At 33.2% G+C, this 12,495-nt stretch overlaps 1 protein-coding gene across 1 annotated transcript; it reads right to left on the bottom strand.

The window, feature by feature from the left end:
* Positions 1 to 5,343: 5,343 nt before the first annotated feature.
* On the bottom strand, positions 5,344 to 6,174 carry LOC120086886 (dehydration-responsive element-binding protein 2D-like). Its single transcript, XM_039043702.1, has one exon. The coding sequence runs from the start codon at positions 6,019 to 6,021 to the stop codon at positions 5,482 to 5,484; it is 540 nt and encodes a 179-aa protein (XP_038899630.1). The 5' UTR covers positions 6,022 to 6,174; the 3' UTR covers positions 5,344 to 5,481.
* Positions 6,175 to 12,495: the final 6,321 nt, after the last annotated feature.

Genomic DNA, 12,495 nt, shown 5'->3' with positions numbered 1-12,495 from the left:
ATAATGGTATCAGAGCTAATAAAAAATATTAAGAGAAAAATGGCCAACGGTGGGATAGGTTCACTTCAACTACCAATGCTTACCAAGCTCAACTATGACAATTGGAGCATCAAGATAAAAGGGTTAGTAGGAGCACAAGATGTGTGGGAGATCGTGGAGAACGGTTTCTAAGAGGCAGAAGTTGGAGTCGATCAAGTGCAAAGAGATGCGTTAAAGGAGACAAGAAAGAAGGACAAGAAGGCCCTTTATATCTTGTATCAATCGGTGGATGAAGATACGTTTGAGACCATCGCCAATGTGAAGACGTCAAAGGCGGTATGGGACAAGCTCCAATCGACTCATAGAAGAGCCAATCATGTGAAAAAGGTACGGTTGCAAACCTTACGTGGTGAGTTTAAATCTTTATAAATAAAGGAGACGGAGGTGATAGCGGAATATCACACAAAAGTAATGGCTGTCGTCAACCAATTGAGACGGAATGGTGAAGAAATCACCGATGTTCGTGTCATAGAGAAGGTTCTACGAAGCCTAAATACAAAGTTCGAGATTATCGCCACGACGATCGAGGAAACACAGGATCTTGAGAACATGACAATTGAACAATTTATAGGCTCGTTACAAGCCTATGAGAAGAAAAAGAAAAGGAGGATGGAGCAAACAAAGACCGTTGAACAACTTCTCCAACTCAAAATCAAGGAGGAGAATAGTCATGGACGTGGAAGAGGTCGTGGTGGTCGAGGCCATGGTGGAAGAGGTGAAGCCAACACCGATGTTTCTCAAAACTCGTCTGAATCCTCAAGAGGAAGAGGAGGTCGAGATCATGGAAGACGTGGTGGAAGGTCTGGGAGAGATAAATCTCAGGTAAAATTGTTATAATTGTAACAAATATGGACATTATGTGAATGATGTTACTCATCTCAAACAGAATCGATTGATCGAAAGCATCAGGACCGATCAACCGCTAGCACCATCAAGGGCAATCCAATTATGCAGAGGAGAATGGAACCTTATTTATGGTTTCAAAGGGAGAAGAAGAGAGTCAAGATAGTATGTGATCTCTTGACACAGGAGCCTCGAATCACATGTGTGGAAAATGCGAGATGTTTGTGGAGTTGAACGAGATGGAGAATGATAATATTGCCTTTGGAGACAATTCTTTGGCCGCCATCAAAGAAATAGGTAAAATTCTCATTCAGTTAAAAAATGGAGAAAATCAATATATCATAAATGTTTATTACATTCCCAATGTAAAAAATAATATATTGAGTGTAGGACAATTGTTAGAGAAAGGTTTTGAAGTTCAAATGAAAAACAATTGTTTGTATTTGAGGGATAATCATGAGAGACTTATTGCTAAAGTCTCCATGACCAAAAATGAATGTTTCCTTTGAATATATGTAATGATGTTCCAAAATGTTTGAAGATGTGTTATAAAGATCTCTCTTGGCTATGGCATCTACGGTTGGGGCACCTTAATTTTGGAAGTCTAGAAGATTTGTCGAAGAAGAAGATGGTGCGAGGTTTACCACACATTCACAAGCCAAACCAAGTGTGTGAAGGGTGTTTGCTTGGCAAACATCATCAAAGTAGTTTTCCGAAGGAGTCTATGACAAGATCAAAGAAGCCTTTAGAACTCATCCATGCCGATGTGTGTGGAATGATCAAACCAGAGTCTCATGGTAAAAGTAAATATTTCCTTCTCTTTATTGATGATTTTTCTAGGAAAACATGGGTGTACTTTTTGAAGGAAAAATCAGAAGTATTTGAAATCTTCAAAAGATTTAAGGCACGTGTGGAGAATGAAAGTAACCTTACAATCAAGGTCATGAGAACCGATGGAGGTGGTGAATTCACATCAAATAAGTTCAAATAATTTTGTGATGAAAAAGGCAACCGACGTCCGTTAACAGTCCCAAGGACACCACAACAAAATGACGTGGTGGAGAGGAAGAATCAGACAATCTTGAACATGGCAAGAAGCATGCTAAAGACAAAGAAGATGACGAGGTAATTTTGGGCGGAGGCCGTAGCTTGTGCAGTTTATTTGACAAATCGAGCACCAACTGAAAGTGTGCTTGACAAGACGCCTCAAGAAGCATGGAACAGAAGAAAGCCCGGGATTGATCACTTTAAGGTGTTTGGGAGTATTGCATATGCTCATGTGTCAGAAGAAAAAAGGACCAAGCTCGATGATCAAGCGAGAAACTCATCTTCATCGGCTATGATGTAAGTTCAAAGGGTTATCGTCTTTACAATCCTTTGAACGGGAAGGTAATGATTTTTTGTGATGTTTTTTTTTTATGAGGAAGTTTCTTGGGATTGGAATATACAAGAGGATGAGTATGATTTCCTTCCATATTTTGAAGAAGACGATGAAAATGAGCCGATCAGGGATGAAATGGATGAATGTTTGCCAATTCCAGTGCCACCTCATTCAACCGATCGATCATCATCTGAAGGTTCATTCAGCGATTCGGAGAATGAAATTGGCCTAAGAGGAGCTCGAAGTCTACGGGAACTTAATGAGGTAAATGAAAATCAAAATGACATAATTCTCTATTGTCTTTTTGGTGATTGTGAGCCTATTAGTTTCCAAGAAGCCATTGCAAGCAAGAAATGGAAGGATACAATGGATGAAGAAATTCGAGCGATAGAGAAAAATGACACATGGGAGTTGACCAATCTTCCAAAAGGGCACAAACCGATCGGAGTGAAGTGGGTATACAAGACAAAGAGAAAAGTCAATGGCAATGTTGAGAGGCACAATGCGAGACTAGTGGTAAAAGGGTATAGCCAATGACATGACATCGACTATGATGAGGTATTTGCCCCTGTTTTTCGCCTTGAAACTATTCGTTTGATTATTGCTTTGGCAGTCCATAATCATTGGAAGATACATCAAATGGATGTTAAATCAATATTCTTGAACGGAATTCTTGAGGAAGAGGTCTATGTGGAATAACCATTGGGTTATGAAGTCAAGTGTGAAGAAGATAAAGTGCTTCGATTGAATAAGGCACTTTATGGTTTAAAGCAAGCACCAAGAGCATGGAATTTGAAGATTGACAAGTACTTTCAAGAGAAGAAGTATATGAAATATCCTTATGAGCATGCCCTCTACATCAAAATGCAAGGTGAAAGTATACTACTCATTTGTTTATATGTTAATGATTTAGTATTTACTGGAAACAATCCTAGCATGTTTGATGAGTTCAAAAGAGAGATGAAAATGGAGTTTGAAATGACGGACATTGGTCTCATGAGTTACTATCTTGGGATCGAGGTCAAACAAGGTGAAGATGAGATTTTTATATCCCAAGAGGGCTATGTTAAAGAAGTGCTCAAGAAGTTCAATATGAATGATGCTAATCCAGTTGGAACACCGATGAAATTTGGAGTCAAAACCACCAAGCAAGATGGAGAAGAGAAGGTAAATTCTACATATTTGAAAAGCTTGGTTGGAAATTTGAGATACTTGACATGTACAAGACCGAATATTCTTTATTCGATTGGAATTATTAGTCGATTTATGGAGGAACCGACAGCAACATATTGCAAAATGACAAAAAGGATACTTCGCTACATCAAAAGGACGATTGGGTATGGTCTTTCCTATGTCTCTTCTAGAAATTTTGATATTGTTGGTTATTGTGATAGTGATTGGAGTAGTGATTTAGATGATCGAAAGAACACTACAGGGTTTGTATTTTTTATTTGTGAAACGACGTTCACATGGATGTCAAAAAAGCAACCCATAGTCACATTATTATCTGCATAGTCACATTATCAACATGCGAGACAGAGTACGTCGCAACTTCATGTGTATGTCATGTAATTTGGCTAAGAAACTTAGTGAAAGAGTTGAAGTTTTAAATAGAAGGTCAGAGATTTTTGTTGACAACAAATCGACCATTGCCGTAGCAAAAAATCCGATATTTCATGGAAAGAGTAAGCACAAGTCACCAGACCAAACGACGGACATTTTTACAAAACCACTCAAGTTGGAGATTTTTATTAAAATGAGGAGTTTACGAGGTATTGAAAAGTTTATTATTATTAAACTTTATTTGTGACATTTAGTGTAGCTTTTGGGTCTCGTAACTTTTAATTTTTTTTAACCAATAGTGATTTTTGAATTATAGAAGTTATGAGCCTTTGACGACATTTATAGTTTTAAACAATAGTGATTTTTGAATTATAGAAGTTATGAGCCTTTGACGACATTTATAGCTTAAAACTATAAAGACATACTTAGTTGAATGAAAAATATCTCCCTCTTTTTTTCTAAGACCTATCACATTTGCCAACAATGTAGATAAAAATAAATCTACCGAAATTCTAGAACATTCAGCTATTACACCCGAAACAATCTCTACCATCATTCTTTGAAAACCTTTGCATTTTCGCATTTTCTAATTCGTCAATTGAGTGTTTGTACCTCGACTTTTCTTTGAGGTTTAGATTCTTGAGAAATTTTTCGTTCATTCCTCAAGATGATCCAAACTTTCTTGCAAGGGTAAACGGTCGTGCTGCATAACGACTCTCTCTCCCTCCCTCCCTCCCTCTCTATGTATATATATATTAGTACACATGTATGGCTTCAAATTATCACACCTCCTGGAAATTACAAACACGACAGCTCAAAGCCATAAAAAATATAAACTTAAACCAAGTAATCTTCTGTTAAATGTAAGCCATGTCTAATCAACAAATAATTTAATAAAAAAGGAAACTAAGAACATCATCCTACTCATCCCTCATGCCTTGTGATTACATTTGAAAAAAGAAAAAAAAAAGAAAAGAACATCATCCTATTAATTTACGAAACAAACAAAAACTACAAAGCAACAAAGACTTAGAATTTTACTTTACACGCCTCTCTGAACTAATTCTATTAATTTATAGAGGTCGTTAACATTTAATTCAGATAACATAAATATAGTCGATAAATATGGAGTGATCGAACCCTTTTGACATTTGGTCGGTAGCTTAAGCGTGAAATAATTATCTCAACAGAGCTTTACGTAGGAAAAACAATCCCTCAATTTATGGACAATATCAAAAGCTTTTCAACCTACCTCAACTTCAGAAAAGATATGCCTTGATATACTCGATCAAATTATGACATATCATTAAATTCCAAAACTGAAAAAATGAAAAGAAAAAAAAAAAAAAAAAACACTCAAACTTATTTTGCATCTATCAAAATAAAAAGCTAGAAAGTAACAGAGAACATACCTATGAATATGTTTCTTTTTCTTTTTGTTTCTAATCTTCTTTGTAGTAGTATATACATATATATAACACAAACCCCACAATAATTACCCGATAATTAACTCATAATTTAATTTTTTATACACACACACACACATGCAGCATGTATGTGTAAATATATATATTTTATGTATATAAAAAGCAAGCTATATATAAACATATACAGACTATAATTCTCTACGTATCTACGAAATCATATATCAAAGATCACATGCACCACTGCAAAGTGTCCCAATTGCTGACCCCATCAAAGAAAATCCCTTGATCATCTTGAATAATAGGAAAATCCAAAGACATCACAGCCTCTCTCCATATTGACTCATCAAAATTCACGTTCTCACTTCCCCACAGCTCTCCAATTCGTTCCACCGAAGACGACAACGATTTCATGGTTGTTGTAGCGGTTGGAGAAGGCTGACCGCCGTGTTCCAACTGAGACAGCTGATCATGAGGAGGAGGAGTAGTTTGAGGGAGATTGAGCTTAGCTTCGGAGCCGTAGAGTTTACGAGCAGCAGCGTCGTAAGCTACAGCGGCTTCATGGGCGGTGTCGAAGGTGCCAAGCCAAAGACGAGCACCGCGATTGGGCTCGCGAATTTCAGCAACCCATTTGCCCCAAGTACGCTGGCGGACACCTTTGAAAGTGCAAGAGGCGTTGTCTGGGCCGCCTTTGCCTCTCATGCAGCCCTTGCGAGAGCTGGCTTGAGCAACGCTGTTGGCGGTGATCGTGTTTCTGGGCTTTCCATCCATTATAATCTCATATCCAAAAAATGAATTTGATGATAATATTATAATGATGGGCGGGAAATATAATGAATATATATATAAATGGAAAGAGTGAGAGAGAGAGAGACGTGGCTAGATGTGAAGGAAGTCTATTAGTTGAGGATGACGAATCGGTGGAATCGTGTCACCAAGTGGAGTTGTGTGGTGGGTTCTCAAGCATACACTTGGCTTTATTATTTGCTTAATTTCTTCAAATATATACTTTAAATCCAAATTATATGCCCAAATTCTATTTCCTCTTTTCTTCTTCTTTAAAAGCGCGTGAATCAGTAGATATAAATCAAACTCTTTTCTTGACTTTTGAATTCCAGTTGTGTTCATGTACTTTCTTTTTCTTGTTCACATTTATGTTGTATTTTAAAACCATTTTGATTCATGCTCAAACAATGTAAAATAACAATCAACAGATTGATCTATTAATTCATTATCAGCTGTTTAACAAATGATTAGCGGGATAATCCATTTAGATATGTGTATTAGTGAATTCATGCTCACATTTAGATTAAGTAAAATTACCAACATGACCCTATATAGTTTAACCAACATAAAGTTAGAGTCGTTTGTTTTTTATTATTAATTTGTTGTCAACAGCTCAACAAATGATTATATAGAGATAATCCTAATTTTGAATGTGTGTTATATAGAAACCCTTGGCAACCATTTAACCATGTGTTAGGTTAATAGTTGTTTTTAACTAACACATACTTGATGTTAGACTCTAAGTAAACCTAGTCTACGTTCATATAATTTTTTTTTTTACAATAAAAGAGATTAAAATAGACATGTGAGCTTAATAAATAAACAGGATCAAAGTGTAGTTTTAACCTAAATAACTCATGCATGTATTATTATTATTGTTATTATTTATGTACATGTAATCGTTGTTTTTTAATTAAACATTTTACGCTTAATTAATTCTATCAACTAGAGTATATTTCGAATTTATAACTACAATTAGTTGAAACTAATAATATTAAAAGAAAATAGAAAAATGAATGGACTATTTGTCTTTTTTTCGCTGTGAGTAGTATCTAATATTATATATGTAGTCAAAGGGTGGATACTAAATAGATAAACAGTGTGGCATCCAAAGGAAGGGAATGTGGGGCCCATAATGATAGGAATTCTGGAATTATTATTATTACTCTTCTATTTCTTTTCGAAATCCAAAGGAATTTGAAAATTGGATATGAATACCATATTTGTTCTCTATTAAATTTAAAATAACGATGAAAATATCCACATCTTGATTTTATAGAAATTTAGATAGAAATATCGATAATATGTTGATAGATATTTTAGAAAAATTATAAAACAAAAAAATTTAAAATAATTAAATTAGTAAATAAATATTTTAAGATTTTTAAACTTTGCTTATTTTTTATATTTAGTAAATTTTTTTAATGGTTTAATAAAAATATCTTAAAATTTAATACTATGATTCTTTGTACCAATTCAATACATTCGATTTTTCCGTTAATTAAAGAAGACTGATTTTGTCGTCACATGCTCTGTACATACGCTCTTTCATGCATTTATTTATTTATTTATTTATTATATACGTCTATTCTTTTTAGAAGCACAATACAATTCACTCAATGACGTTTGGTGGATAATTTCCCATCTTTTCCAATTTTTAATCTTATTCCGTATGAGAGTATTGAGATAGGAAAGAAGTTTTTCTTTTTATTTTTACAAAATCACTTTTTAAGGAAATCAATTGACTTTAAAATATTGTTTTTCAGTTAATTATTGATTTATAGGATTGATATGTATAAGTGCACGCGTCAAATAATAATATAGTTAAAATGGTATTGATTAAGTATCGTTCTCAAGAAATTGAATTGATATTCTTTAGTTATTTTAGAGGTCGTTCTAATTTTATTTAAGGTCTGACTCGTGATGTAAAATAAATTAATTTAAACTAAGAAAACAAATAAAGTGATCAAATATGAAAATTATCAACAAAGAGACGTTTTAAGGAATAGATTTTATCAGTAGCATTACTAAACACGATTGCTTTCTAATAACTAATATCTTGAAACTAGATAATGAAACAAAGCATTAGGATTCTTCAATAACAACCTCTACAATTATCCGACTATGCTAGTGTGCTCAAACGATAGTCAAACATGCATGATCTAATCTAAAGTTTACTCTATCAAGCAAAATTGAAATCATAAAATCATTCAAACAGATCAAACATTCAAAAATACTAAAAACGATAATGCTTGAAAGTGTAAATGGAAATTAACATTCAACAAGCAAAGTGTTTAATTAAGCTAAAAAATTCATCTACTCCTAAAACTATGAGAATTTACCTAACATGACTTCGATGAACATAGCTTTAATTAGAATGAAAAAATAGAGAAAGTAATCCAAGATACAAAAGGGAAAAAGGCGTTATCTAGCATTTGAGTCTTGTCTCCATGGTGGAATAGACTCTTCAATGTTCTCCCATCGACTTTGGTATCAAAGACCTCAGTATTCTGCTCAAAACACTCTCTTTAAGCCTTTAAAACTCCCAAAATTTGATCATTATAGCCAACCGAAAACCTAGAATAAATAGATTAAAAAAAAAAAAATTCCTAAATTGAATCCTAGCATTGCGACACTCTTGTTTTCTTTCCCATGTGGCCTTCACGTTGCGACACTCCTCATAAGCACCCATTCTCTTGGTGGCGCTGTGATTCAACGTTGTGGGCACTGCCTTGTTTTTGGGCATCTTCTCTCTTTACTTCATTCATTTCGATGTTTTGTTTTGACTTGTCTCATTTATGCACAATTGGACTATTTTGACTTGTTTTTAGCTTCAAATCTTGTTTTTCTTCTTTGCTCAAATTCAGGAAATCACTAACAAACAACATAAAAAAATTAATAAAATCAAGTGACCAATTCCTCTACCTCGCTTCTTCCCCTTATTTTTCTTTCACTATTCCTACCCGGCTATAGTGATCTAGGAGTTCCGTGTGGAAGGGCTCTCAGAAAGGGCTTTTTCACTTGCTTAATAAAATCAAGTGAAATCCTATGTAAATAAAAGCATTTTTAAGTGTTTTTCAGTGATTAACTAAAATTACTTTTTAGATCACTTTGTGATAATTTAGCGTTTATATGATTATTTTATGAAATGTTAACGTAACCTGTAGACACCATATTTGGTTTGGGTATTTTTATTTTTATTATTTGTATTTATATTTGTATTTGTATTTGTATTATTATTTATTATTATTATTATTATTCAAAAGATTTTATCTTTGGAAAAGAAAAAAATTAGTTTCTAATTTTACTTATAATTAGTTTTATTTTTTTAATTTTATTTTAGTTTTATAATATTTTATCTTTATTCCCATTCTTCCTTAGTTTTCATTTTTCATTTTATTATTTTATCTTTATCTTTATTTTTATTTTTTTTTATATTATTATTATTATTATTTTCTTTCTTCCCACGTCCCCATCCTTCTCCTTCTCCAATTTCTTCCCCAAACTTCTCTTCTTCCCTATTCTTTCTCGCCCACTGACTCATTCACTTATTCCCTTTTTTTCCCTCAACCCTCATCTCTTTTTAGTCTTTCTCCATTAGTATAAATAAGAGGTGCAAATGAAGGAGGAGGGAGGCCATATTTTTTTAGTGGAAAATTGATTCGGTAAAAACTTCCCGCGAGTTGTTTGAGGAAAAGAGAGAGACAAAAAGAGTTACAAAAAAAGAGAGTGAATTCCATAAAGTTTCCGACCGATATCCATCAAGTGACAAAAATCTGCCCAAAGAAGTTTATAGTGACAAAGAATATCCACTCATGAGCTTTCGATCGACGGTGACCACAACTGTAGTAGATTCTAGCACTCCATATCGATTGCAAACCTGTCCAGTGTCCAAAGGGCTGCCTTACAAGCTATTAAGTGTTGGTCTTGTGAAGAAGAAGAAAACTTGGAAGAAAGGAGGAGGAAAACACAAAGAATGAGAAAATGAAGAAGAAAGGTAAATAAGGTAGGTCCCATTTTTTACTTTTCATTATTTTATCTTGTATTATTATTTATTTCATTCTTCCTTTTAAAAAAATCACAAAGAAGGAGAAAATGGTCCCACTCTCTTTTTTTTTTTTTAGGTAATTATCATTTTTAAATGTGGAGTTCCAAATGAATAAATAGTTATTTGAGGTTAAAGTGGGAACTCTTAATTTGATTTCGGTCTAATTTGGAACTGTTAACTTGATTTGAAATGATATTAGCAAGACAAGTTCACGTTTTCAATATGTTTTAAATGTGGTTCGTGCTCTGATTCTCCAAATTTCTTTTTAATTGATCTAAGACCAAAATTTCCAAGTCCAATTTCCAATTCAATGAGATTTCAATTTGTGGATTCTAATTTGAAAATTCAATTAGACTTTGCTTAGTTTGATGGGAAGCTTTCTATGTACGGTTGCATCTTGACTTTGACCTAATGCTAAATTGGTTTTAATTTGGATATCTAAATGAAATAAATGTAAACTTAATTTCGATCATCTAAATAAAATCTTTGTCTCAAGAATTGATTAGTGAATTTGAAATAAGTTTTGACTATAAGGGAACCTTGTTGGACAATTGTGTTTAGGCTGAGGTACTTAAGTTGACCGTAGAGAATACCTTTATCTGATAATTGTCCATAAGGTTGAATTAACAAAAATTTATTTTATGTCATTGAATTTTTGAGTTGTCACCTTTTAAAAATGGATTTCTAAAATAAGAACCCTCCAATTTTTCAAAATTGAACTTTGACAATGAAATTTGAAATAAAATAAGTTATCGCCTTTAAAAATTGGATTTCTAAAATAAGAACCCTCCAATTTTCCAAAATTGAACTTTGACAATGAAATTTGAAATAAAATAAGTTGTCAGCTTTTCAAAATTGGATTTATGAAATAAGAACCCTCCGATTTTTTTCCATCTTTTTTGAGTTTTAGCAATGGAGTTTGAAATAAAATCAATTGCTCACTTTCTAAAATGAATTTCTGAAATAAGAATTCTTCGTTTTTACAAGTATATATTTTTAAATTTTAAAATAAATGTTTGTTCAATAAATTTCTAAATTTGGAGTAAAAGTAGTGTTCTCTTTTTGGACTTCATCAAATTTCTAGAAATACATAAAAATCTCCGGAACTGATTTATTTTAATCGGACATTTGTTTTAGGGAATCTAGTAGTGTTCTCTTGTTGGGATAATCATCCTTGAAATACATTAAAATTTCCTTAAAAATTCGACGGAATATTGGAAAATATTGATTTTTTAATTTTCTTGAATGAAGAAATTATCTTGAAATTCAAGGTAAGTTCCAAGATCTTTCGAATGGCCTCGAGCCACTCATAATTATTAGTTCATTTTTTGCTACAAAGTGTGAATTAATATCATTGGGACATTCAAAAGAAAAATTGAAAAAAAAAATTCTTTTTAAGACCAAAGAATAATAGGATAATTTTAAAATAAAATGTGGTAATTGTTTTTCGAAACGAGTGTTGTAGGGGTGCTAAGACTTTTCCTATACTCAACTGACTCTCGAACCTTAAGTCTTGTTTTGCAAAATATTTTTATTTTAAAAGAGTGACCAATCGACCCCAAAGATGATTGGTGACAACTCCAAACCTCTTACCTCAAAAGAGACTCGTAGGGAAGAACATGGCCCATTCTGCGTCACGATGACGTTGCTGCAGCTTGACGACTTCATTGGGGACTTTAGAGAGTCAAACCACAAAATTTTTATTTTTCTATTATTCTATTATTTATGTGTTTAGTTTTTGTTTTCGATCTTTTGTTTGTTTTTCTTTATCTTGAGCTTTAACCTTTAGGAGACGAATTGAGAATCGAGTAATGTCAACCTTCGAGGGAATTTAATTGCGCTTGGGCAGGCAGACGAAAGATTCTCACTCAAGTTAGTTCATTTGTTAATTTTTAATATTTGATTTAATTTGGGACCTTTTATCCTTTTAGGATTAGAATTATACCCTCACTGCATCCTTCATTAGCTTTATTTGTGGTTCAAAGAAGAAATTATTTAGAAAAGGGTTTTCTAAATGAAAAGGAAAGAGTGTGATTCTATAAGTTCATTTTGTTTCTTGGTGTTTTTCTTTTTCCTTTTGAAAAAAATGTTCTTTTCTCTTTCCATTTTTTTTTTTATTTCTTTCAGGAAATAGGTCCAGCAGAACCATACGGACACCCTTAACTCAACATAAAGAGTTAGGAACAATATCTCAATTGGCCGAAAAAATTCAACTTTAGCATGGAGATAGTCAACCGTTCACTTGGTTACCAAATTCTTGTCAGGTTCATATTATTCCTAGTGAATTAGGAAAGTTCATAGAGATTTGGGAGAGTTTGATACTCGAGCAAAGATACAATTTCTCACGCAAGTATGGAAATATAGCGGAGCTTAGGTATATTCCAGTCAATTATTTTGCCATCAAGGCGTTA

Source organism: Benincasa hispida, chromosome 9, assembly GCF_009727055.1.
Source record: "Benincasa hispida cultivar B227 chromosome 9, ASM972705v1, whole genome shotgun sequence".
NCBI classification, from domain to species: Eukaryota; Viridiplantae; Streptophyta; class Magnoliopsida; order Cucurbitales; family Cucurbitaceae; genus Benincasa; species Benincasa hispida.
Note: the sequence above shows the minus strand (reverse complement) of the source record. Positions and strands in the feature narration are given on the sequence as shown.

What these genes read in the sequence shown, in the direction of transcription:
- LOC120086886 (XM_039043702.1), bottom strand. Translation starts at nt 6,021, where the DNA reads ATGGATGGAAAGCCCAGAAACACGATCACCGCCAACAGCGTTGCTCAA.